At 50.4% G+C, this 27,161-nt stretch overlaps 1 protein-coding gene across 2 annotated transcripts; it reads left to right on the forward strand.

The window, feature by feature from the left end:
* The first annotated feature begins 6 nt into the window (after positions 1-6).
* CDK12 (cyclin dependent kinase 12) lies at positions 7-27,161 on the forward strand. Of its 2 annotated transcripts, none has more exons than XM_041426343.1 (14): positions 7-1,327; positions 7,309-8,187; positions 11,473-11,649; positions 12,707-12,846; positions 13,681-13,851; positions 14,588-14,777; positions 15,154-15,210; positions 15,691-15,792; positions 16,996-17,073; positions 18,155-18,271; positions 18,855-18,986; positions 20,071-20,285; positions 22,671-23,114; positions 25,405-27,161. In XM_041426343.1, the coding sequence occupies exons 1-14, from the start codon at positions 291-293 to the stop codon at positions 26,085-26,087; spliced, it is 4,422 nt and encodes a 1,473-aa protein (XP_041282277.1). In that variant the 5' UTR covers positions 7-290; the 3' UTR covers positions 26,088-27,161. The 2 variants fall into 2 exon arrangements, with proteins under 2 accessions (XP_041282277.1, XP_041282278.1); XM_041426344.1 differs by lacking the exon at positions 25,405-27,161 and adding an exon at positions 23,882-24,749.

Consider the following 27,161-nt stretch of genomic DNA (forward strand, 5'->3'; position numbering starts at 1 on the left):
GGGCCCGGGCCCCGCCTTCCCGGGGCGCCCCCGCGGCCGCGCTGCCCGCCGGGCCTGGGCCCCTCGGATGAGGCGGTGAGGCCGCGGCGCTTCCCCCTCCCCTCCCGGGTCCTTCCCCCCTCCCCTCCCCGTCCCTCCCGCCTCCTCCGGGGCCTCGGGCCCCGCTCCCCATGTAGGAGGGAGGACCGAGGCCGGGGTGGATGGTGCGAGGGGCGGGCGCGGAGGGAGTTTGAAGTTCGGGGCTTTCGCGGAGTCCCCCCCTCGCCGTTCCCGAGCGCAGCGGGGGAGGAATGCCAAATCCGGAGAGACATGGGGGCAAGAAGGACGGCGGCGGGGGGTCCTCGCAGCCGGGCAGCGGGAGCTCCAACAGCAAGGAGAGGCACCGGGCGGGCTCCAGGCACAAGAGGCACAAGTCCAGGCACTCCAAGGAGTCCCCGCTGGCGGCCCAGGAAGCGGCGGCGCCCCTGGGAGCGGTGATCAAGCCGCTGGTGGAGTACGATGACATCAGCTCGGACTCGGACACCTTCTCGGACGATGTGGCCCTCAAGCTGGACAGGAGGGACAACGAGGAGAGGAGGGCGGAGAGGAGCGAGAGGGCCCAGAAGCACCGGCACCACCAGCACAAGCGACTCCGGGAGCTGATGAAGAGCAAACAGGCGGAGAAAGACAGGAAGTTGGAAAAGAGCCTGGATGCTTCCAGCAGGTCCGCCAAGGAGAGGATATCGGGATCCTCCAAGAGGCTCCTGGAGAGCGAGGAGCACCCCAAGGCGCTCTCCTCCAAGAGCAGCAACAAGGAATCGCGCTCGGCCAAGGCGCACAAGGAGAAATCCAGGAAGGAGCGGGAGCTCAAGTCCAGCCACAAAGAGCGCAGCAAAAGCCATCGCAAAAGGGATGCTCCCAAAAGTTACAAAACCATCGACAGCCCGAAGAGGAAATCCAGGAGCCCTCACAGGAAATGGTCGGACAGCCCCAAACTGGACGACAGCCCCTCGGGAGCCTCCTACGTGCAGGAATACGACCTCAGCCCGCCCCGCTCGCACACCTCCAGCACCTACGATCCCTACAGGAAAAGCCCCGGCGGCTCCTCACGCCGCCAGTCCCTCAGCCCGCCCTACAAGGAGCCCGTGGGCTACCAGTCCAACGCCCGCTCGCCCAGCCCCTACAGCCGGCGGCAGCGATCCGTGAGCCCCTACGGCCGGAGGCGCTCGTCCAGCTACGAGCGGGGCAGCGGCTCCTACAGCGGGAGGTCCCCGAGCCCCTACAGCCGCCGCCGCTCCAGCAGCCCCTTCGCCTCCAAGCGCTCCGTGAGCCGGAGCCCCATCGCCAGGTGCGTGTGCTGGGAGCTGGGGAGGGCTTGGGGTGGAGCTGGGAGTATGGAGGGAGGTGCTGGGAAGATGGGGGAAGGGTGTTTAGGAAAGTTTGGAGTGATAGGATGAAGGGGGGATGGGTTCAGGTTGAAGGAGGGTGGGTTTGGGTGGGATATTAGGTAAAAATTCTTCCCTGTGAGGGTCTGGCGCGGTTGGGGATGCCCCATTCCTGGAGTTGTCCAAGGTTGGACAGGGCTTGGAGCAAGCTGGGATAGTGGAAGGTGTTCCTACCCGTGAGATGGTCTTGAGGGCCCTTTGCAACCCAAACCATTCCATGGTTTGGGAATTTCCAACCCAAACCATTCCATGATTGTGTGATTCCTTTCCTCCCCACTGGTGCCCAGTTTGGCCATGGAGTGACGTGTGTGGTGTTGCTTTGGTCTGGGCCTTGACAATTCCCTTGGAAATGGAGTTGACACTTTGGGAAACGCCTCTGTGTGTGGCAGGAGGCAGCGTCCATGTTGGCTCCGGGCAGGGAGGGAGGCTGGAGCAGCTCTGGGATTAAGTTACACCCACCTCTGGAGTGGCCCCTGCCTGGGGAGGCTCCCAGAGCAGGACCTAAGGTGCTCACCTGGCGGGAAGTTCAGCCGTGGGGAATGTTTTCACCTGTTTCTGGAAGGTTTATCTGTTTGCTGCATGTGGGAACATGATCTTGCTTTTCAGGAGGGCTCCTTTGGGGTGGATTTTGCTCTTTCTGAACTGTCTTGTCTTTTCTTTCCTCTTGGATTAGAGACAACCACATGCAAACTCCATCACTCTACCTAAACTTTGTTTTCTCAGCACTAGAATTTCTTCCCTTCCCTTCTGAAATCTGGGCAGTCTGGAAGGGTGAGGAGCAACCAGCTGGATTTTGGCTTACCTCTAATTTTCTCTGTTTTCCCCTCTTACTCCAGAAGGAAACAATTATTTCAAGGTAGCTGTGTGTGTTTTATTTCAGGTGTTCATTAATCATCCTGTGACATAGTCTAACGTTGATCTTTTCTTTCTCTAGCCCTGGCTTGCATTCAGTGAGTTTCCAGTTGTCTCCATGGATGCTGTGGAGCTTTGCTTGGAGCTCCATGGCAATTCAGATGTGACCTGGAATGTAATGGACATAGGAATGCTCTGCTCTGTGCTTGCTGTGCTGCATCCTCCAGCTCAGCAGTTCCCAAAGCACACAGGGCTTTTGGAATTTGCTCTTTGTTACCACAACTCTGAACTTCAGGAGTGCTGTCTTCCATGGAGAACTTGCCTTTGTCCTTGCTGGCAGTTCTGTGTTGGTTTCAACCCCCTGGAAGCTCTGACGTAAAATCTCTGTATTCCACTGTGATTTTACAGTGCAAATTTCCTCCAGGCTGCTCCTCCTCTGGCCTGTTTTCTCTGTGTACACCTGGGAGGCTCTCAGGGAGAGGCCTGGATGGTTTTCTCCTCCTTCCCTTCAATCCTTTTTGCCTGGTGCTGCTACTCTGACACATTATTTACCAAGCCTTTGGAAGAGTGAGGGTGCAGTCAGTTCTCTGATACAACTCTCAGTTGTGGCACTGGGTCAGTGTCCAGCCCTGAGCAGGGAGAAGCCATTGGGAACTGCAGAGGCATCCTGAGAGTTTCCTTCCCAGGAGAACCTCTCTGTGTGAGTGGCTGGCTGCTTCTGAGTGGAGAAATCCAGGTTACATTTCCCTGATTTATGGGAGCAACTTCAGAGCACTTTGTGCTGCTTCCCTAAACTTTTAGAGCTGCTTTCTAAGGACATCTCTGACTCTTGACTAAATGCTGGACCCCAAACCAGATAAGTTCCAAAGGTTACTCACTGTTTACATTCAGCTTGTACCCAACTCTCTGAACCTCTGGCTTGGTAACTTACTCTTCTCTCTTTCCTGGGCAGATAACTCACTGGCTGTGTGAGGTATTCCAGCCCCTTTGGAAAACACCTGCCTGCAGTGTAGCAAAGGGACACGGGGAATTTCACCTGTTTTCCATGTGTCAGGTGAAGTCTGAGTTGTAATTCATGTGTTAGTTTTGCTTTGTGGAGCTCCCAGGCTGTGAGGTGAGACTTGGTCAGGTGTGTCCAGGAGGCACAGGGGGGCTCACCTGAGGGAGAGGGTGGGCAGAGCCTTCCTCACCTTGACGTGCTGCAGATGAGTTTGAAAGGAGGCAGCTGACTTTGAGCAGTGGCTGATCCCTTCTGTGCTTCCTGTGGAGAGGCAGGAACATTTTTTTGGGAGAGAAAACCTCTTTAACTGGCACACTCAGGCAGGGAACACCTGAACATGGCTTGTGTTCCTCAGGCTTTTCTGGGACACTCCATTATTTCCACTGACTGACAATATGGTTTTTTTTTTTTAGTGCATTCTGTGTTTTCTTTCATCTCCATGTCCAAAACACATCATTAGGGAGCTGCACCCATGTGCTGTGCTGATTGGAGAAAATCCAGAGTGTTTGCATTTCCAGTGGCTGTGGAAAACAGCTCACTTCCCATCGAGGAGGAAACCAGGATGATTTGGTCAGCAGGGAAAATAACAGATGTGCTTTGCCATTCTGTGTGACAACTGTTGTCACTGCAGCTAAAACAAGAAGATGGAATTCCAGAGCCCCTCAGCTTGCAGGAGGTGGGGTGTGCTGAGTGTGTAGTGAGGTGTGAAAAGTTGCTGGGCATTCAAAAATAAGAATTAAAGCTTGTTTCCTGAGAAGTTGGAGCAGTCAGGCCTCCCAGGTAGTGTTTTCTGCTTTATCCTTAACTCTGTGTTGTTTAGGGCAGGTAAAATACTGAAATATTTGTAGGTGGTTTTGGGTGGATAATAGGGAATTATGTGGATGTTAACCTTGGCCATCTCAGCATGGAAGGTTCTAGCATTCACCTCATCCCAATCTTCTGCTTGTGTGACTTAAATACATCTCACAGTGCTTTTTAATTTGGATTTTCAGATGAAGCCATCATTTCTTTGCTAATTTACAGCTGTCATGGTTGGTATCTTTTATTTCTGTTTTCCAGTTCTGGAGGGACAGCAGGGTGGGTTTTACTCCCAGAGCATTTTTATCTAGAATGAGGAAGGAATGTGAGGCTGAATTGCCCCTCATCCATCCTGGAAAACCTTGACAAAGCAAGTCAAGTGTGGAATGCTACACCAAGGCTTCACAAATTAAGGGGGAAAGGGGTAAAAGTGCTAAAAAGGGCTGCAGGTAAAGCCACAAAAAATCATTCCAGAAGATAGAAATTGCTTTCTTCCGGAAGCAAAACCTTCCTGTGCATCTTCTGCACTTTATTGCCTGTTTTATTTGAGATATGCAGTGATAAAAAGCCCCTCAGCAAGTGCTGGGTTGGTGTTTTTGGGGGCTGTTGATGCTCTGAGGATGGGAGGTGAGGTGGTTTTGGTGGAGCTGGGAGAAGTTGGATGTGGAGCCTTTTTCAGGTCTCACAAAGCAGCTGTGAACACCAGCCTGGAAAACAGGCTTGGAAACAGCAGTTATTTGTGTGGGAACTGTAGGGAATTATTGTTAGTGAAGAGAAAAAGGGTGAGGGTGCCTGTGGAGTGAAGAGGACTGGGAGGAAATGGGTGGATTTATTCCTGGAATAATTCCTGGTGGATTTATTCCTGGTGGGGCAGAGGACTGTGGATATTTGCTGCTGGAAGATCAGGGAGTCATTCCAGCCCTGGGAAGTGCAGCAACCCCTGTGAGAGGGTCTGAGCACTCCAGACTTCCCCACCCTCCCCTGCCCTGCTCCAGGCAGGTGTCCCTGGTGGCTCTTTCTAAATTAGCACCATTAAATAAGGTGAAATTGGACTTCTGGAGAAGTTTACTTTGATCTGGTTTGATTGCTCTGCATCCAGCTGGATTAAAGTCTGGTGAGGGTGGGCAGGCACCGATTCCCAGAGCAGCTGTGGCTGCCCCTGGATCCCTGGCAGTGCCCAAGGCCAGGCTGGACAGGGCTTGGAGCACCCTGGGACAGTGGAAGTGTCTCTTCCATGACAGGGCTGGCACTGGATGAGCTTTGAGGTCTCTTCCAACCCAAACCCTTCCATGATTCCATGAACTGGAGTAACTTTTGGGGGTTCTCTTGGGGCAGGATGGAAGACAGGGAGCTGGAGAAGGGGCGCTGCAGCATCTTGAACAATCCATCCTGGGTGAATTGCAGTAGGGAATCTTAACCCCAAAACTTTGTGGTTGCAGTCAGTGACATCCTACAGGATTCATTAGGAATGTTTTCCATAACCTGCAAATGTCTTGGAGCTGCTGAAAAGGTAACTGCTGACCCAGCTCGTGGTGTCAGACAAACTGCTCAGGCTGTCAGCTCACTGAGCAGAAACCTTGGAAAAAGGTGATCCTGAGGCAGCATTCCCATGGCAGACAGTGTGAGGAGGGAAACAGCTGTGTGACTGCAGACCCTGCTTTTTCCTCCTTCTGGTTGTATGTTTATTTTGCAAGTGTAAAGGTGAGGACTTACCTACAGCCCTGCTGTTCTTGACCACTGTCAGCACGAGCCTTGGGCTGGTACTTCCAAGTGGGAGTGAGGAATTCTGATCCTTGGAGTCTTCCATGGGGAGACCCTTCACCTCCCACACTCACAGCTGCCCCTCCTGCAAGGTGCTGCTGGTGTTGGGACAAGAACTTTCTGTTGTCTCACTTCTGCAGTTTATTTTCCAAATGTTTATTGTCTTGGGATAATACTAATTGGTGTTGTTAATTATGTTGTGAGTATGATTACAAGGGACTCAGTGTCACCTGTGTTTGGACTGCTGCTATTAAATGTGTTTAATAACTGCTGTGGGACTGTTTTGAGGGAATTCTGTGTTTTCCAAATTAGATGTGTCCTGAGTGGAGTGTCTGTTACAGTGTTTGAAGTCACAATTTTTGGCTGTCCTGTTGGCATCAGAGCCCACCACACCATTAAAGCCTCCTGCCTCACCCTGCCCAATCCTTGTTCCTCCTGGAGTGGAGGAAACACTTCTGGCTTATCAGGAATGTGATACAAGCACTGGAAGGACCAGTTTCCACTTCCATTTTAGTGTTTATCTGGTTTCCCATCAGTTTCCCCTCTCTCCTGAGCAGGTTCATGTGGGGAGAGGCCTGATGGTGTGAGGTGTTTCCTGCCTTGCTTCTCTCCCAGCCCAGATTTTCTGTGATTATTTCTGCACACACACCTGATTTAGAGCCCATTTTTGTACAGGAAGACCTTGACCAATAGATTTAAAATTCCTGGGTTTTATTTTTCTTTCTTCCAAATCACACCATGCAAATTTGAGTTCTGATAGCAGTAAAAGAACCAAGGGGGTGAAAGCAGCTTGAAGCGCCTGATTTCCTGAGGCAGCATTCCTGTTTTATCCAGCTTTCCTTTAAAGCTGCACATAATTTCTGTGAAATATTCCTTCTCCCAGCCCAGATTTTCTGTGATTATTTCTGCACACACACCTGATTTAAAGCCCATTTTTGTACAGGAAGACCTTGACCAATAGATTTAAAATTCCTGGGTTTTATTTTTCTTTCTTCCAAATCACACCATGCAAATTTGAGTTCTGATAGCAGTAAAAGAACCAAGGGGGTGAAAGCAGCTTGAAGCGCCTGATTTCCTGAGGCAGCATTCCTGTTTTATCCAGCTTTCCTTTAAAGCTGCACATAATTTCTGTGAAATATTCCTAAACTGCCAGCTCATCCTCTGGACTGGAGCCTCCTGTTGGGTGTGTGAGCTGTGATCTCCTCTTTCCCTTGGGGCTTGTCCAGCCTTGATCCTTCCCTTCTCTTCCCGGTGTGCCGGCGGGTCTGGCACAGGAAAGGTGGGTGATGATGGTAGATGATATAAAACTGGTGGATGATATAAAACTGCTCCTGATTGACTCAGAGACTCCTTTCAGTAGCTCCAGCCTCTCCTGACAGGTGTTGTGGCCTCCCTGAGCTGACCAATAACGCATTCAGCTGTTGGTGAGCAGCTCAGAGGGTGAGAGAAGCTCCGTTTCATTTCTCTCCGCAGGAAATCCGTCAAGTCCCGGAGCCGCAGCCCTGGCTACTCAAGGCACTCATCTCACAGCAAAAAGCAGAGGTCTGGCTCTCGCAGTCGCCATTCCAGCATCTCCCCAAGCAGGCTCCCACTGAACTCCAGCCTGGGAGCAGAGCTCAGCAGGAAGAAGAAGGAGAGAGCGGCCGCGGCGGCCGCTGCAGCCAAGGTGGACGGGAAGGAGGCGAAAGGCTCCCCTGTTTTCCTGGCTAGGAAGGAGAACAGCTTGGCTGAGCTGAAGGAGGCTGGGACAGAGTCTAAAAAAGTCACCAAAACTGTTAAATCTGAGAAAGCTTCGGACACGGACTCGGTTAATTTACTGTACACCAACGCAGAGCCTAAAGCCCCTGCGGAGACAACGAAATCCAAGGCAGAGGAGAACTCGGAGAGGAAACACCCTGTTCCACTTAGGGATTCCAAACCCACGGGAACAAAAGACTCGAAGCCTGTAGCAGTGGTAGAGGACCTGGTATCTCCAAAGGAGACAGACACAGCAGAGAAGGAGATTCCACCCCCCCTCCCCGCCATCAAATCCCCTCCTCCACCTCTGCCCACCACCACCCCTCCGCCTCCCACGCCGCCGCTGCCGCCGCTGCCTCCGTCGCCCGCTGTCCCACCTTTGCCTCCAGCCCCAGTGACTCCTGTTCAGGTTCCTCCTTCAGCCCCAACGTCTTTGCCATCTTCTTCCCACCCAAGGACGTCTACTTTATCCTCTCAGGTGAACTCCCAGTCCTCTGTCCAGGTGGCTCCAAAAACCCAAGTGTCTGTGACGGCTGCTATCCCACACCTGAAAACTTCCACCTTGCCTCCGCTTCCGCTCCCCCCTATTTTAGTTGGGGAAGATGACTTGGATAGGTAAGGTCACAAAGAGCATCCCCTTTGTGTTTAACAGCAAAGCCTTGAATAAAGAGGGGGGTTTTTTTTGGGTTGGTTTTACAGTTATGAGCTTATCCTGCAGAGTACAACTGTGGTGTTGGTTTAAAGGAGTTATCCCAGGGCTGTTCAGGTGCTGGCCCTGCCAGGTTTGTGTGGAGAGTTTCATGGTCTCGTGCAGGTTGTTGTCTCTTATCTCTGTGGGAAACAAGAGGTCTGGCTGCTGCTTTAGTGCTGCTTGGTAAAGGTTTCACATCACTCCTTGCTCCTGTTTGTTACAGGGATGGAACGTGGATCTGGGGTTTTGCCTCTCTTTATGTTGGAGCTGTTTGCACACTTACTTGAAAATTACTTTTTTGTTTGTTTGTTTTAGAAACTGTTACTCAAATAACAGGAAAAAGCTAAAAAATTCTTAACAAGTACCCAAACCAGAGCTTTTTCTGTTCCTGATTCACCAGCCACACAGGCCATGCCCATGTGTAAAACCAGCATTGGTTTAACTTGAGTATTGTCTTAATTCTTGAGTAATTGATGCAAGCAATTCATTGCTTGAGAAGTAGGTATTGTTTGTTTGAAAAAGTTTAAAAATTAGTGAAACTGCACCTGCTTCAACTTTATTTCCTGATCATTTCTGATCAAAACATGCAGACTTGGCTCTGTCCTGTGATTGCAGCTCTGGCTGGGCTGGGGGTGTTTGTGTTTTGTGTTCTGTGATGAATTTCTCTGAAAACCCCACTCATGGGGTTTCTTTTGGTGGGAGGCAAGGAACAGAATATCCAGAATGAAGTGGAGAAGAAAAAAAAAACCAAAACAGTTGTTTTTTCTCTCCTTTTCTAGCTGTTAGTATGTTGCAGTGCCATTAACTTAAGGTCGTCAGTGATATTTTTCTTTAATTTGATTTGCTTATCCTGTAGTTCCTAAAACCTCCTCTATCCTCCCAGTGATCCCTAAAGATGTGCTGGGACTGGGGAGTAAAGCACATTTTCAGTGACCAGTGTGCTATCCCACAGTCCTGACTCAATAAAATCACCCTGTGGTGAAGTGTTACATATTCTGAATAATTGAATTGATTCTCATGGATGATTCTGGTATTGATGGCAAGCAGGGAAATGTTCTCACTGCCTCCAGCCTAAAAGTGAGGCTGGTGTGTGTTTGTTGCCCTCCCTGTGTGATGTTGTTCAGTAAATATTACTGGTTTTAAATGTCTGTGCTGAGCAGGAACTTTGAGCTGCCTGCTGATTTTCCCAAAGCAAATCCTGCTGCAGTGTTCCCTTCTTTTTAACTCCAGAAGTTGTCCTGCAAATTTCTATTTTATTTTTTCAACCACTCACACCTAGAGCTCTGTTTTTTGGTTTTTTTTTACCACCCAGGTGTGGCTTAGCTCTGTAAAAGTGTTTTATCCCTGACCTCAGGGCTGGGGTGATGCTGGGGCTCAGGAAATGCCTCTGTATGACTTTTTCCCAATAAAAGGATGGGAAATCCCACTTGTTTTGCTGAGTCTGGTGGCAGTTCCATGTGGCCCTGACAGTGCAGAATCTCACCCTTCACCAGTGGCCTTCATTTTTATGAGCAAAACTCTTTGAGCTGGACTTTTGTCCTTGCTGAGCCTGGGGAATGTTCCAGCCCCAAGCCCATGGCAAATACAGGGTTGGAAATTGGGTTTTGAAGTGCTCAAGGACAGAATTTGTTCAAGTAGAGACTCTTTAACCTCTCAAGAATTAACACCACCATTTTTAGGCTTGGTTGGTTCACCAGGAGAGGAGGAAAAGCTGTTTAGGAGGAATTGGTACAAATTTAATCCTGGTTTGGTGCAGAGCTTGTGCAGCTTCCTGGTGACACAGCACTCACCTGGCTGCTGAAATTCCTGCTGGTTTTGAGATGCCATTCCTCCTGGTTCAGAGGAGAAAAGCAAATGAGCTCCAAGGAGCTTTTGTTGTGTTCTTGGTGTTTATTCTTGGTCTTTTGTCTGCTTGGGCAGCTCTGGAGGCTCTGTTTGGCTTCTTCCCCCTGGTGACCAGCCCAGGTGTCCTGGGGGAACTGAGCTTAGAGGAACCAAGTGCTGATATGCAAATAGAGGAACTGAGCAGATAAAAGGCGAGAAAATGGGAATTTTTGGTGATTGAGAACTGCTAATTGGTAATTTGGAACCTGGGTATTGCAGGTTCACTCTCCAGACACACCTTCACCCTTCCCACCATGGTCTTACAAAGAAGTTGTTTTTATTTTGGACAAAGGCTGAGTCTTTTTGTGGTTTAGTGGTGACTGTGACAGTGTTCATGGCTGGACTTGATCTTTTCCAGCCTTAACAATTCCTTGTGATTCTCTGTGGATATTTGAACATGATTATTCTGCTTTGAAGCATTTTGCTGTCAATGGAGGGGAGTTTCAGCCCATCCACCTCTTCCATTTCTGGTGTTTTTTTTATCTTCCTCCTTCCTTAAGTAGATTTCACAAGAGATTGTCGTGCAGATTATTAGGCAGTGTCTAATAAAATAATTGGCAAAACGACCTACTTCCATCAGTTCATTTATTCTAAAATGTTAGACCTGGTGGTTCAAACACCAAATCTGCTTCCTGCCCTAAAAACAGACCTGGGAAGGCTGTTTGAATCTCTGAATTGTTTTCCTTTTCTTGGTGAAGCAGAGATTTGCATGGAGAATTCGTGACTACTCAAACCTAGGAATTGTCCTCACTGAGTACATGAAAGAGAAAGTAGGTTTTGCTCCTGCCAGCCTAAACCAAACTCCTGATAATTGGTCATTGGATTTAATAAATCAACTTCTGGTTCCTCAGCAGCATTTGGGAGTTAAAGCCACATTTCAGTTCTTGCTGAAAGGTTAAAAGTTTCTTGTGGAGGAAGGTTTAGCTCTGGCTCTGTATTTATAGTGGTCCTCACCAAGTCAAGCACTTAATTTCATGGTGATAAATGGAGTAAATAGAGGAAGTAAAGGTCAGAAAGTGGGTGCTGGCTGATCCCCTGAGCTGCCTCACAGGAAACTCTGAATTACTGCTACTGATTTGTGCAAATTGAGCAAGTTCTAGTGCAGACCTGTGTGTTCATTCCATGATGTGTTCCACTCTGACACTTTTCTCTCCTGGTGTATGAGCATTGTAAACCTAAGCTGGTTTATTTTACATTTTGACGTGCTGATTTTGACATTTAAACATTGTCAACCAGAGGTGTAATCCTGCAGTAGTTTATTTTTTTGTTTGTTTAACTGGCTGTTGAGTCTGACTTTTGTGTTGTATTAACTTTTCGGAGTTTAGTCCAAAAGAGATTCTTCCTCCAAAACCTGTGAAGAAAGACAGAGAGCAGAGACCACGACACTTACTCACGGACCTCCCGCTCCCCCCAGAGCTCCCTGGGGGGGACCCATCTCCTCCTGACTCCCCAGAACCAAAGGCAGCCACACCACCTCAGCAACCCTTCAAAAAGAGACCAAAGTAAGGCTGACTTCTTATTTTTTTAATTTTTTTTTTTTTTTTACATCTTTGAGGCTCAAGTCTCCCGACTGGTTTGAGAGGTTTTTATTGAGGGAAGTGAGATGGGGGAGAAAACAAGTTCCTATTTCTGTATTATTCAGTATAATGGCTGTTTCCTATGGGTTGTTTCACATTTGGACCCTCAGCTAAAGGCAGCTTGCCCCATTTATTTGATAATTAATGGCAGAAGTTGCTGAAGTGTGTCATGTCCAATCTTCAGCCACATCTACCCCAAAAGCTCTTTTCTCTTTGATTTAGCCAGAAGAAACCTCTGGATGAGCATCTCTGTATAAAACTCCTGTTGCTTTCAAAAGTTGATTGTTCCAAATTGGAGATTTGGATTCTTCACTGGCACAGGGTGCCCAGAGCAGCTGTGGCTGCTCCTGGGTCCCTGGAAGTCTCCAAGGCCAGGCTGGACAGGGCTTGGAGCACCCTGGGATAGTGAAAGGTGTTCCTGCCCATGACTGGATCATATTTTGTGTCCCTTCCAACCCAAACCATTCTGAGATTCCACAATTCCACATTCAAGGCATAGAGAACTTCCCCTGATCACAAATTTAAGCAGTTATTGAGGGAGCAAAATCCCCTGAGGTTTTATACAGAGTGTTTTCAATAAAAAAAAATCAAATATCTTGCAAAATATCCCAAACATTCATTTTTGCCCTGTTCCAGTGTGATAATGCCATCCAGGATAATATTTTTGTATTGGGAGCAGTTGGGATTATACACAAAAATACATGAAAATGAACATTCTGGAAGTGTGCTGCCAGCATGCCTGAGCCTTGCTGTGTTCTTGGTGTTTATTCTTGGTCTTTTGTCTGCTTGGGCAGCTCTGGAGGCTCTGTTTTGCTTCCTCCCCCTGGTGACCAGCCCAGGTGTCCAGGGATTATCCCAGGATGTTTTATGGATTAACCCAGGATGTTTTAGGGATTAACCCAGTCAAGCAGGTGGGGTTTTTTTGTGGGATGGCACTGAGCTGGAGCCCTCAGGTGTCTGACAGAGCTGTTCCTTCCTGCAGAATCTGTTGTCCTCGCTACGGGGAGAGGAGGCAGACAGAGAGCGACTGGGGCAAGCGCTGCGTGGACAAGTTCGACATCATCGGCATCATCGGAGAAGGGACGTACGGGCAGGTCTACAAAGCCAAGGACAAGGACACAGGTGAGCGTGGCTCCAGGTACATCCCTCTCTCTGGGTGTGCTCAGCTCCCTGCCAGTGCTGCTCCACAGTGATAAACACCTGCAGGGCCAGAAGTGACTCCAGCACTTCCGTCGGGTGTTTTCCCAAAGGGGCAGGAGAGCAGCAGCTCTGGAATCTTGAGTTGAGTGCCCAGGTTCCTGCTCTGCTGGTGAGATCCTGTGCCCTGGGGTGTGGATTGATGCCTGGGCAGAAGATTGTGGTGGCCACAGGTGCTAGCTGAACCCCTGCTTTTTAGATTGTCAGATTTTATTGCAGCACAGCTTGGGAAATTCCAGGGTAAACTTCTGTTCCCCCTTTGTAGTGTGTTGGATTAAGCCCTTTTCTGACCCAGAGATGGGGCAACTGAGAGGGGTTTTAAAATCTTTTATTCTGTTTTCAATCTCATGAGAAGGGGGAGATAATACAGATGTTATAATTCACACCATTAAAATCAGAGGCAAACTATTTCTTAATTGCAATATAGTATAATTGTTTCTTGGTTTATCAGCTTTTGCCACACCATGCTGCAAATACCTTAAAGCAAATAATCTAAAATTACTCTTTGTGGGTCTTATGACAATGCATTTTTCATAGTTCAACTTCTCCAGAGTATTTGTTGTTATTTATGAGGCCTCTACAAATCCATTTCTCACAGAGCAGGTTAGGAAGAGCACAGGTGTCAGGTGAGAGCTCCTAGCAGAGCGATTGAACTAAAATGAGCAGGGAGATCCCTTAGTGGGCATTTTCCCTGCTTGGGGCTGCTCCCAACTCCCCTGGGGGTGCAGGTGAGCAGGCTGTGACCCCTGTGCCCTGCAGGTGAGCTGGTGGCTCTGAAGAAGGTGCGCCTGGACAATGAGAAGGAAGGGTTCCCCATCACAGCCATCCGCGAGATCAAAATCCTGCGGCAGCTCATCCACCGCAGCGTGGTCAACATGAAGGAGATCGTCACGGACAAACAAGATGCACTGGATTTCAAGAAGGACAAAGGTACTGTTGGCTGCAGGGGTGGTTTCTGTTCACCACAGATGTGTTGCAGCCCCTTGGTTTGGTGTTAATTCGGCTCTGGGCTGGGTTTGTTTCTTTGTGTCCTCCTGCGGTTGGATCTGGCGCTGGCCTCACCTCAAAGGACAGGTTCCAGTTGGAGTGAGTTGATCAAAGGATGGTTGCATTCTTGCAGAGTCACAGGAGAGCAGTCTTTAAAAAAAAAAAAAAAGCCTTTTCAGGGTCACTTTTAACACTGATTAGTGGCAACAAACTTAGTAGTAGTGTGAAAAGTTCTTTGTCCTCAGCCACTGTGGATAAAGAGTTTTAGCATCCCACTGGCTCTTGTTTGGGACCTGCTCTTCCAGGAGAGACAAGGGAACAGCCCAAACACAGGTTCAAACCATGCATGGCAGTAATCCTTCAACAAACTCTTATAAGAAAATAACCAAAGCATGAAGGTAAATGTGGCCAGAACTTCAGAGGAATTGAGTTTGAGTGTTATTTAATTTCAGATCTCAGCTTGGTGGAGCTACTTTGTTGTTTTGGGGCTTTTTTACCCCTTGAGGGAAAAGGACACCCAGTAAGCCCAAAGCAGCACAGGACTGTAAAAAAAAAAAAGGACAACTCCAGCAGAATTATGCACAACAAAGACTCTTTCAACAATTTAATCTCCTTTCATTCATCCTCTTTTTTGTGTCTCTCCTTTTGTTTTCAACCATTTTTCTGTTTATTATCCCAGGTGCCTTTTACCTTGTGTTTGAGTACATGGACCATGACCTAATGGGGCTGCTAGAATCTGGCTTGGTACATTTCTCAGAGGACCATATCAAGTCTTTCATGAAACAGTTAATGGAGGGTCTGGATTACTGTCACAAAAAGAATTTCCTTCATCGAGACATCAAGTGCTCCAACATCTTATTGAACAACAGGTAACCAGCTGTACAAGAATCTTGTCCAAAATAACAACCAAATGTCTCAATATCCACCTAAAAAAATTCTCTGGGATGTTGGCCTGCTGGGAAGGGTTTGTGATACAGATGACACTGAATTATTGGTGGGTTTTTTTAACTTTGTGTTTCTTTGAAGCGTTCAGTCAGAAGTGGAGAATTAAGCCTGGCATATCCAGCAGTAATTCCTGCAAATGTGGCTTTGTGAGGCTTTTCTGCTGCTTGGAGGAGTTTCCTCACCCTTTAACTGGGGTTTAAGTAGGAGTTGGGTTCTGATGGGTCCCTGACAGCTCAGTACATTCCATAATTCTGTGTTTTAAGTGTGATTTAAACCAGAGGCTGTGTTTTTGTCTTTCAGTGGGCAGATCAAACTTGCAGATTTTGGGCTCGCCCGACTCTACAGCTCGGAGGAGAGGTGAGGAAGGGGAAGGGATTCATCTGGGTGGGATGAGCTTCTTTCTCCTTAGTTATCCACACATTTCCTCACTTGGAAGTGAAATCATTTTCAGTGGTATCATCCAGCTTCAGCTGTTGGACAGATACACTCCTGGCTGGTTTTAATAACTTTTAATTAGAAGAGCAGCTCAGAAGGACCCAAAACTTCTTCTCTGCTTGCTTTGACCTTCCCTGGAGTGAGTTTTGCTCCAAGCTCAGTCACCATTCAGTGATGGCAGCCTGCTGAGGGTCAGAGATTTTCAGCCTTGGGTATCTACAGCAATTCCTGATTCCTGTAAAATCCATGCTCAGCTGTTTTTAACTCAGAAGTGCAAACACTTGAAACCCCCCTGCTGCCACCAACAGGTGTAAGTGCAGCTGGGAAGCAAAACCGAGCAATTTTCAGGGTTTTGTGGCTCTTGGGATGAGTTTTTATTTGGGTTTTTTTTTTGCTTTGCAGCCGTCCCTACACCAACAAAGTGATCACGTTGTGGTACCGACCCCCAGAACTGCTGCTCGGGGAGGAGCGTTACACCCCTGCCATCGACGTGTGGAGCTGTGGGTGAGTGCTGCTGCCCTCCCTGCCTCTGCTGCCAGCTCCTGAGCACTCCCATGGCAGCTGCTCCTTGATTTGTGCCAATTCCCACAGCTGGATCTCTCCCAGCCATGCAGGATGAGGCAGGAGTATTTCACAGTGCTTTGAGGGACAGGAGTGTGCCCCCTCATTAAAATCACTTAGTAAAAACTCCTAGAATGAGATTTTCCTTGGGTTTGAAATGAGAAAGGGTAAAAAAATAGCATTTTCACTATTTAAAATGCATACCAACCTGATATTGATATACCTTTGAGATCAAGAGGGGTGACAGAGCTGTGACATTTGCCCTGTGCTGCTCACTCCTTCAGTCTGTTTTTTAGAGAATTTTTCTCTAAACTCTTTAAGTTGCAGTTTGCCACTAATTTTTTTTTTTTTTTAACTAAAACATCTTTAAGTAGGTATTTCAGATTTTAGGAAGTTTCAGTGGTACAGAAAGTCTGGGGAACAGGAGTCTGGGCAGTTCAGCCACAAAGGTGGAACGTTTTTCCAAATAATTCAGAAGCAGAGACTGGAGGATTTAGCAGTAGAACCAAGACTGGATTCCCTACAGTGTGCACTTCCCACTGGAATGTCCTAGCTAAACTTGAGCAGGGTTTTATAATACAAAGACAGGTTGGGCAAACTAATAATTAGTTATAATTACTGACTGTGAGGCCCCGTTGCTGCTCAGTTCCCATTCCAGCCAGGTGCCTGCATTTCCCCAGCTACTTCTGGCACTGATTCCTGGTGGCTGAAGGAGAGCTGTTGAGGGCTGCAGGAGTCAGAGGTGCTCCCTCTGTCCTCTCTTACAAGAGTTCTGTGTGCACAAATCCATCTCCTCTGCTTGCCCTGACAGCCACAGACAGCTTGGGCCAGCAGAGGGAAGTGGAAAACCCAAACAAAAGCTGAACCTGGAGGAAATGAGAGCTCTGGGCTCTTTTCTCTTGTCACATTGACACATCCTCCTTTCCCTGCAAAGAGTTAACCTGACAGGGGCTTCCAGCACGCAGCAGCCACTTGCAGGAGGTGATTCCCAGGAGCCCAGGGCTGGGGACTCTGTACACACAGGTCACTTTGTCACTACAAGCCCTGATGCAAATCGCTCTCCTCAGGCAAAGCACAAACGCGGCCGTGTTGAGACGCTCATCCCCAGGGTTTGCTGTCGTGACCTCTTGCTTTTCCTCCTTCCAGCTGTATCCTCGGGGAACTGTTTACAAAGAAGCCTATTTTTCAAGCCAATCTGGAACTGGCTCAGCTTGAATTAATCAGGTAAAGCTTTGCACATGCATGTCTGTGAAGGGAGGTGCTGCAGGAGCTGCTCGTGCACACAGGCAGTGAGTTAGAGGAGCCCTTGTTCTCTAACCTGCCTGGAAAACAGGGCCAGGAATGCAAATGGGAATAATCAGGTGTCCACACCTACACCAGGTGTGTGGTTGCTGATTTATGTGGCCTCAGTAAACCTTGCTGTTTGCTGAGTCCAAAAATCACCAACCTGAATTACTTCTCACGCTGAAAGTTTTAATCCTGGAATGATTTGGGGTGGAAGGGACCTTAAATCCCACCCAGTGCCACCCCTGCCATGGCAGGGACACCTTCCCCTGTCCCAGAGTGCTCCAAGCCCTGTCCAGCCTGGCCTTGGACCCCTCCAGGGGTATCAAGTCCACAGCTTCTCTGGACAACCTCTACCAGAGCCTCACCACCCTTATTGTAAAAATACTAAAATTTAGTGAGTTTGGGAAGTTTAAGTAAGAAACATTAAGATTTTAAACTTTGTAGTAAGAAAAATAAAATGTCATTGTTTTGAATGATTTATAAACTCAACCTCAACATTTTCCTCTTCCTGACACCTCCTTTTTCAACACCTCATCTGAGCTGTGCCCAGCCCTGGGTTCTTCCTGCAGCAGGTTTAGAAAGGTGTTTTCCCTGAGGTTGGTGGCTCTGCTCCTCCTGGCTGAACCTTGAGTGCTGTGTCCGGTTCTGGCCCCCCAATTTAGGAAGGGGCAGGGCTGGAGCGTGTCCAGAGGAGGCAAGGAGGCTGGGGAGGGGTCTGGAGCACAAACCCTGTGAGGAGCAGCTGAGGGAGCTGGGGGTGCTCAGCCTGGAGAAAAGGAGACTCAGGGGTGCCCTCATCACTCTCTACACCCCCCTGAAATGGAATGTGCTGCCAGGGAGGAGGGCACAGCCCTGGAGGTGTTTAACCAAGGCTGGATTGGCACTGGGTGCCAGGGTTTGGTTGAGATTTCGGGGCTGGGTTCAACTCAATGATCTTGAAGGTCTTGAATATCTTCCAACCCAATGATTCTGTGAGTTCTGTGAGTTCCCTGGCTGACTGTGCTTCCCTGCTCCCCAGCCGGCTCTGTGGGAGCCCCTGCCCAGCTGTGTGGCCAGATGTCATCAAGCTGCCCTACTTCAACACCATGAAGCCCAAGAAGCAATACCGGCGGCGCCTGCGCGAGGAGTTCTCCTTGTGAGTCGGGCTGGGCTCCCTGTGCCCTCTCCCAACACCTCAGCCACCTCCAGAGAGGTTCCCTGGGGCTGGGGACTGCTCTCCTGGAAGTGTGGCATCTTCAGGGGGATGTTCTTCAGGGGGTCTGCCTGTGGGATAATTTTATGGGAATTGTGGCGGAGGTGCTTCTCACAAATGGCAAAATACAGAGTGGAAATCATGGAATATCATCAGCTGGAGGGGACCCACAGGGATCATCCAGTGCAGCTCCTGGCCCTGCACAGACACCCCAAAAATCCCCCCCTGTCCCTGAGAGTTGTCCAAACACTCCTGGAGCTCTGGCAGCCTCAGGGCTGTGCCCATCCCCTGGGGAGCTGTTCCAGTGCCTGAGCACCCTCTGGGAGGAAAAATCCTTTCCCAAAACCCAGCCTGAACCTCCCAGGCACAGCTCCAGCCTCTCCCCACACTTGGTGCCTGCCCTGCTGCATCACCAGCAATGAGCTCTGGCTGTGTGGATTCCCCTTAGGCCTGAGGTGTCCTCCTGCCACTGAGCTTTTCCACACATTTTCCATTAGCTCATCCTTGTTTCTCACTCTCCCCACAGCATTCCCTCATCTGCCCTGGACCTGCTGGACCACATGCTGACATTGGACCCTGGCAAACGCTGCACAGCAGAGCAGGCCCTGCACAGTGACTTCCTGAAGGACGTTGACCTCAGCAAAATGGCACCTCCAGAGTAAGTCCCAGCTGCCATCCCCCTCTGTGAGCTTTGGGATGGAGACATGGTGTTTTTTCCAGTCAAAATTATGATTTCTGTGTTCTTCTCTCAACTCTGCCCTTGTATTTGGTCATGTGATGAGCAAATGGCTTTTCCTGTGCTGTTGGTTTTCTGCCTGATGACAGACTGGGTTTATAAAGCCCAGTTTAATGTTTGTAAGATGCTCTAAAGCTCTGCTGGAAGATGTGCAGGAGTAGATGTAGCACAGCCCTGTCTCTGCTATGGAGAACTGCTCAGGCCTAATTAAGGCTGTGTGTTAATTGACTGCCAGAGTTGAGCAGTGTCACTCAGTTTTCTCCCACTCCAGTCAAGCAGATGATAAAACTGTGACTGGTTTGTGTGAAAATGCAGCCACAGCTCTGGAGATCCCTGTTCCTTTCACTGTTTCTCAAGTAAGGGCCTTTCCTGGCACTCCCAGACTCCCAGAGCTTGGTGCACCCACTGGTTTTGTGTGCCTGCAGTGAGATCCCAGCACATTCAGGGATCAGGTCCCAGTGCAAAGTAAATTATTTTTACACTGGCTTTAGGACCTGTCCCTTCCTGTGATAGTCTGGCTGCAGTCATGGATCATGGAATCCCAGGATGGTTTGATTGGAAGGGACCTTAAAACTCATCCAGTCCCACCCCTGTCATGGGCAGGGACATCTTTCACTACCCCAGGTTGGTCCAACCTGGCCTTGGACACTTCCCAGGTTCTCTGGGAAATCCATTCCAGCCTTCAGCACCTTCACAGGGAGGAATTTCTTCCCAAAAACCCTTCCTGAGTCCATTTCTCCATCTGTAAAAGTGGAACAACATGACATGGATCTACAGAGTTACATCCTGCAATGGTTTAGGTGGAAAAGGACCTTAAATGCCACCCCTGCCTTGGGCAGGGACACCTTCCACCATCCTGGGGTGGCTCCAGCCCCATCCAAGCTGCCCTTGGCCACTTCCAGCGATCCAAGGGCAGCCACAGGGGCAACACCATCTGTGCTGAGACCTTCCTGTGGGTTTTGAGGATTCCCTTGGTTTCCCTGCCACGTTTTTCACTCTCTTGCAGCCTCCCCCACTGGCAGGATTGCCACGAGCTGTGGAGCAAGAAGCGCCGGCGGCAGCGGCAGAGCGGGATGGCCGTGGAGGAGCCTCCGGTATCAAAAGTTTCTCGGAAAGAAACTACCTCTGTTACAAGCACAGACACTGTGAAAAACAACAGCAGTCCTGTGCCCCCCCAGCCTGCCCAGCTCAAAGCAGAGCCTGGTGCTGCAGATGCAGTAGGTCAGTGCCCACCTGGGTCTGGAAGAGGCTCCTGGTGTGTTCCCTCCCTGGGTGTGGGAGGTTTGGGTCTGATTTTAAGCCAGTCTGGTTCTTTTTTCACCTCTAATTCTACAGAAAGGGCATTCCAGGCTCTTCCTGTCCTCATTTCTTTTATTCTTTTTTTTTTTTTTTCTCTCTGCTGTGAAGACGCAGAAGGTTCTGTCTGGTCTTCAGAAGTCACTGATGAGCTGACTGTGAATTTGTTCTGAGCTGTGTTATTAGTTCTAAAAGAGGCTGAATGATGAAAGGAGTCGTTGAGTCACTTCAGCCAGTGGAGAAACAAATCATAGGAATCATAGGCTGGAAGGTGGAGCCACGTCCAGGGTGTGCAAATGAGCTGAAGTTTGATCTCGTTGGTAAATTATATGAAGATTAGGGGTGGGAAGTGTCAGGCTGGTGGGAAAAAATGAACATTATTGCACTTTGCTGCAGAAAAGGTGATCCAGACTGGCAGGACCTGGACTTGTGCACTGTTCCAAACAGTGACCAACTCCCTTGTGCCCAGAAAATAGTTGGAGGGAAGGAATGTGGATTTACACAAAGCTGCCCTGATTGTTCTGTAGAAGCCTTACAAAAACCCAGATATGGGCTAAGGCTTCCTTTGTGTCCAATGCTGTGCTGACAAGTAACGAGGAAGACAGTTCTTGCTCCAGGGAATGCACAATCCATGTGTTCAGTGAAACATGGCAGATGGACAAAAGGTGGTGCTTGGATTAACAAACAGCTGGGAAAAGAATGTCCCGTTCTCCATTGCCTATCAGCAAGAGAAAGCTCCATTTTAAGCTGCTGAAACCAAAGCCTTGCACCCTTATTCCCAAAAAGTTCCAGCGTCACTGTCAGTGTGAAGGGACACCCTTGTCACTTGTCATTGGGCTGTGAAGGGAGGTGATGCCACTCCCAGGATGTATTTTAGGATAACCTGGATCCTTGCAGGTCAGGACAGAGTGCTGTGATCCCAGGCCAGCTCCCAGCGAGGAATTGCCTTCTGCTTGACCTAATTCTTTGTGCTGTGTCAGGGGACACGCCCTTCCTGCATCCCAGAGAGCAGCTCAGCTCCAGCCTGGGAATCCTTCCCAGTGCAGGAGGAAGTGATTTGGGTCTGTGGGGTCCTCAGGAGGGGCCAAGCTGTGATTGCCCTGCTTGGGGGCTCGGGCTTGCACTGCCATCCTCATCCATTCCCCCTCACCCCCCTGCCATGGCCTGGTATCCTTGAGCTGCCCCCACTTCCCAAAGCCGGGAATGGGACAGTTAGGCTTGGCTGAGCTGATTGTGAGCAGAGCCAGGTGTGCTGTGGGTTTGGGAGGGCTGGGAGCAGTGCAGCAGCAGCTCTGTGGGTGCAGTGTGTGTGCAGTACCACGGGGTGCTGCTGCCGTGCCACCGGAGCCGGCACCGCATCCCGAAATCCTCCCGGAGCATCCCTGCCTTCCCTCAGCCTGGGGACACAAACAGAGGCTGTTAAAGTGTTGTGGGATGTGGGGGAGGGGTCTGCAGTGCTGTGGGATGTGGATTTTGGCTGTGGGATGTGGAGAAGGAATATTCCTGGCTATGGGATGTAGAAAAGGGGCGTTCAGTGCTGCAGGATGTGAAGACAGGATGTTCAGTGCTGTGGGAGTGGAGAAGGGATGTCCCTTGCTGTGGGACATGGAAAAGGGGTGTTCAGTACTGTGGGACATGGAAAAAGGATGTTCCTTACTGTGGGACATGCAGAAGGGGTGTTCATTGCTGGGGGATGTGGGGAGCAGGTGTTCCTGGCTGTGGAATATGGGGAAGGGGTGCTCCTTGCTGACAGATGTGCATCTAGGATGTGGAGAAGGGGTGTTCCTGGCTGTGGGATTAGGATCGTGGCTCTGGGATGTGGGGAACAGGTGTTCCTGGCTGTGAGGTGTGGGGAAGGGCTGTTCCTGGCTCTGGGACGTGAGTAAGGGCTGTTCCTGGTTGTGGGATTCAGGTCGTGGCTGTAGGATGTGGGGAAGGGCTGTTCATTGCTGTGGATGTGGATCATGGCTCTGGGATGTGGGGAAGGGCTGTTCCTGGCTGTGAGATGTGGGTAAGGGCTGTTCCTGGCTGTGGGGTGTGGAGAAGGGCTGTTCATTGATGTGAGATGTCGATCATGGCTCTGGGATGTGGGGAAGTGTTGTTCCTGGCTATGGGATGTGGATCATGGCTGTGGGACGTGGGGAAGGGCTGTTCCTGGCTGTGGGACATGGGGAAGGGCTGTTCCTGGCTGTGGGACATGGGGAAGGGCTGTTCCTGGCTGTGGGACATGGGGAAGGGCTGTTCATTACCACGTGCAATACCAACATCCCAACCCTCACCCCCCCTTGGTGCTCCCCGTGTGTCCCGCAGGCCTGGGCGACATCACGCAGCAGCTGAACCAGAGCGAGCTGGCCGTGCTCCTGAACCTGCTGCAGAGCCAGACCGACCTGAGCGTGCCCCAGATGGCCCAGCTGCTCAATGTCCACTCCAACCCCGAGATGCAGCAGCAGCTGGAGGCTCTCAACCAGTCCATCACGGCCCTGACCGAGGCCACGGCGCAGCACCGCGAGCCCCCGGCGGCAGCGGCGGCGGAGGAAGCCATAGAGGAGCCGCCTGCGGAGGTGCCCGAGGAGCAGCAGACTCCAGAGGCAGCCAGCGCTCAGGGAGACATGCAGAACGTGCTGGCAGTTCTGCTGAGTCAGCTGATGAAGAGCCAGGAGCCTGGGATAACCCTGGAGGAGAGCAACGGGGAGAAGAGCAGCGAGCAGCGGGGGCCCAGGAAAAGCCCGACGAGGCATCCCGAGGAGAGCACAGGTAAAAATGATGAACACACCTGATGTGAGCAGTGAGAGCATCCCAGAGAGTGCTGCTGGTTGAGCTGCAGCCAGGAATGAGACTTTGGAGTGTTGGGAGAGAGGCAGCAAGGGAGTGGATGGGAGGAGGGAAGGGGGTAGGATGTGGTTGGACATCAGGAGGAAAGACCCTGACCCCCCTCCCTGCGGTAAGTGCTGGACTGCTCAGGAGGTTGAATAACTCTAAACAGCCCAAACAGGCAAATATTACCCAAAAATCCATGAGTGCTCCACTGTGAGTGGGCCAGTGAAGGTAATTGGAGGTTTTGGGGTTTGCCCAAAAATGCAAGGGAAGTTTGGAGGGTCAGTTCTTTCTCAAACCCCCCAGCAATCGGTTTGCACGTCCAGGGAGCTTTTTTGCTGCACCTCTGCATTTTTTCCCAGCTCTTTTTCACCATCCCCTCCCTACCCTCTTAAACAAATAAAATAAATAAACCTGCAGGGATGATTTTAAAGAGCTGAAATAGTGGTGAGTGCTGAAGGGAGGGATAGTGGCAGCTGTTGTAGGGAAAACCTGAGCATCCACAAGTGCCTGGTTCTACCTGGAGCTGATTTTTGACCCCTGAAACTCAGCAGCTCCTAAAGCTGAACCAAACTGCTGCTTCTTATAGTGAGACTTTAAAACCCCCTGCTTGTGTCAGTGAGCTCTCGGATTTCCTTTCCAAAGGTGAGTGTAAATGTCTCCATGTCTTTTTTTTTTTGTTTCTGTTGATTTTTTGAATTTATTAGCAACAGCCTGTGACGACCTCACCAAATTGTAGAAGCGCCTCCTGAGTATGTCTCAGACTCTCCGGGGAGCCTGTTTTGGCCCGATCCCACCTCCTGCAATGTAGCTGAACGTGCTGTGTTCTCGTGCCTTCAACACCCGCCCACCACGAGCCAGTTGTGATCGTGCTTTTTTTTTTTTTTTTTTTTTTTTTCCCCCCTTTTTTTTTTTTTTTTTTTTTTTTTTTTTTTTTTTTTTTTTTTGTTGTTGTTGTTGCCCTAGTCCTGGAAGATAACTAGGTTACTGTAGAGCAGATGGAATTCGATGCCGTTGTTCTCTGTTGATAATTCTTTGGAATGATTTGCTGTCCCCCAGATCAGCTTGGCTTTACAAATTTTACCTGAAGATTGTTTTTGGGGTTGGTTGTTTTTTTTTTTTTCCCAGTTGTTGTTTTATTTTTCTGGATTTCAATACAATCTAGTTTTCAAAGTGGACTGACGGATACGGGTGGAGGGGTGGTCCTGGAAGACTACTGGTTTTCACAATAAAGTTTGACCTTTTTAATAACCAGTTTTGCCAATGATTTGAGGATCTGATTCCAACAAGGTGTCCGTGGGCTCTGCCATCGCCAGTAATTCCTTCCCCCGTGGGCGAGGGAGAGGAGGCAGCTCAGGTGTGTTGCTCCAGAGGAGGCAGGGCTGGTTTTGGGAGTGGAGCAGGTCGTGTCCCCTCCCTGCCGTGGTGTCACCTGCCGTGTTGGTGTCACCTGCAGCCGTGGCACTGCCTCAGGGGAGGGTCGGTGCTCTGCTCCCTTCCCACCTCCCAGCCCAGCCCCTTTGTGCTGGGACAGAGCAGGGGGGGCTGGGGGTGACGGAGCTTTCTTCTTCCAGGAGGGAAACAAATCCTGATTTGGGATGAAATCAGGGGTGAAGGGGCAGGGGGGAGGAAGCAGAAGGCTTTTCTCGTGCTCAGGACAGTCTGCAAATATTCGGGGGGCGAGCTTGTTTTGGACTCTGTTGGCAAGGTCGGGCAGCAGGGCTGGGGTGGGTGGGTGGGAGGGGGCAGTGACGGGTGTCCCCTGCCCTCGAGGTGCCGAGGGGACACTCAGGAGCTGGCAGCCGTGTGCTGAGCTCGGCTTTGTGTTTGTCCAAGGCAGCACATCCCGGCCACGCTCCGTGAGCCGCCCCTGGAGCCGGGCGGTGCCGCGTCCCTCGGGCAGCGGGGGGAGCGCGGGCTGGCGTGTGGCTCCACATCTGCCTCCTGCTCGGAATTAGCCTTTGATCCGGCAGCGGGAATTCCCTGCGCGGCTGCCCAGGTGTTAGGACAGCTGTTTTCGGCGAGTTGGGTGCGCGGGGGCCGGGGCGAAAGCGTTAATGAACATTGTTAATGAACGTTGATCTCCCAGCCCAGCGTTCAAACTCTTCCCTCCGCCTCTTCCCAGAGCATCCCAGAGCGGGCGGCCTCGGCAAAGGGATTGGTTTGATTTGCTTAGAAATGTCTTTGTCTCTGTTTGAAACGGTCTTTAAAAGAAGTCACCCTTCCACAGCGTGTCCTCCTGGCATTGTCCCACCAGAGAAGAGACCCCCCGAGCCCCCCGGACCGCCGCCGCCTCCTCCCGTGCCCGAAGGGGATCTCTCCGGAGCAGCCCAGGAGTTGAACCCGGCCGTGACGGCTGCGCTGCTCCAGCTCCTTTCCCAGCCCGACCCGGAGCCGCTCGGCCACGCCGCGCAGGAGCCGCCAGCCCCGGAGTTCGGCCGCTCGCAGCCCGCCAGGACTTACAGCACCGACAGCTCCGAGGGCGGATTCGCTGCCGAGGAGCTCAATCCGGGCCAGACTCTGCTAGAACCTTCTGCCCAACCCCTGGGGAAAAGCAGGACCTTCTTGGGCTCCGTGAGCCACCTCGGGGAGAGCAGCAGCTACCAGGGCACGGGCTCGGTGCAGTTCCCTGGGGACCAGGACCTGCGCTTCGCCAGAGTCCCCGTCGGCATCCACTCGCTCGGGCAATCCTTCAGCAAATCCGAGGGGAGCAACAACAACGCGCTGGTACATCCAGAGGCCAAAATGCAGAGTTACAGCGACTTGGGGCCGGGGACAGCCGGTTCCAGTGGGGCAGGAACAGGTCACAGCTGGGGTGCCCCAACCCAGGCGCCGTCTTCCTATGGGAAGACATTCCGAGGGCCTGGCCGAGTGCCTCCACGGGGGGGCCGGGGCCGGGGGGTTCCCTACTGATATTCCTGGGATTCCCCCCCTTGCCTCTCCTCCTTTAGCCACAGGACTTGATTTTTTTTTTTTTAATTTTAATTTTTTTTTAATTTTTTTTTTGGCCAGAGCAAGGTCCGCATTTCAGCTGCTGCAGAGCTCCCTGGGCGTCCCTCCCTCGCTCGGGAGCTGCCAGAGGGTCCCCACTGGCCTCCCTTGCTTGGTTAGTGACAAAAAATAATCCCAACCCCGCAGCAAACTGAGCCAGGAGAGGGGGGGATTGATGGAAAAGTAGGAATGGAAGGAAGGAGGAATTTAAAAAATGCTGTTTCCCCCAGCTGGGCACTGGAGTTTGCCGGTGGGTCAGGGAGGGCTGGGGGGAGGCTGCTTCCCAAAGCGGTTTTATTTTTGTTGTTCTTGTTTTGTTTGTTTGTTTTCCCCATTTCCTTAAGGAAAAAAAAAAAAAAAGAACAAATGAAAAGGGGAATTTATCAATGCAGAGGCACCTGGATGGTTTATCCCAGCAGTGGGATGTGACACTGGTTGTGTTTGATTTATCTGATGTTGCTTTCTTTCCATAAAGCATCCGGTTTTCCCTCTGCTCCAGGGCCAGTCCTGTCCCCTGTGACAGCAGCCTTAGTACATTGATTTTTGGGAAGGGTCTCTGGGTGTTGGATCCCTCCTGCTGTAACTTGGCAGTGGGAATTGTCTTTTTTCTTTTTTTGGCTTTTGTTTTGATTTTTTTTTTTTTAAGAGCCGAGGAGAACACCTCCCTGAAAACCAGGGATTTCTGCCGTTCGTAACTTTCAGAACCCTTCAAGAATTTAAGAAAAGGAAACAAAAATCCCAGCATCTGGTGGGATTTGCCACCAGATGGGAGTGATTTGTCCCCAGAATCCTGGGCCAGTGCTGCCCATCCTGCCGAGGTCGGTCGCATCTCAGCCCTTTGAGGTTTTCCAGGTGTTCCTGTGTCATTTCCATGAGCATATTTCTATTTTTGTTGTTGTCAAGGAAGTATTTACGATGGATTTTCTCCTCCCACAGACCCTTGCGCTGTTCATTTCAATGAGACTTAAAAACAGATGAATAAAACAAAGGTACCTA

This window comes from Onychostruthus taczanowskii, unplaced genomic scaffold (assembly GCF_017590055.1).
Source record: "Onychostruthus taczanowskii isolate IOZ18803 unplaced genomic scaffold, ASM1759005v1 scaffold91, whole genome shotgun sequence".
NCBI lineage: Eukaryota > Metazoa > Chordata > Aves > Passeriformes > Passeridae > Onychostruthus > Onychostruthus taczanowskii.

Coding starts and splice junctions, on each gene's coding strand:
- CDK12 (XM_041426343.1), top strand. CDS start 291: ATGCCAAATCCGGAGAGACATGGGGGCAAGAAGGACGGCGGCGGGGGG. Junction 8,188..11,472: donor GGGGAAGATGACTTGGATAG/GTAAGGTCACAA, acceptor TTCGGAGTTTAG/TCCAAAAGAGATTCTTCCTC. Junction 18,987..20,070: donor AGCAAAATGGCACCTCCAGA/GTAAGTCCCAGC, acceptor ACTCTCTTGCAG/CCTCCCCCACTGGCAGGATT.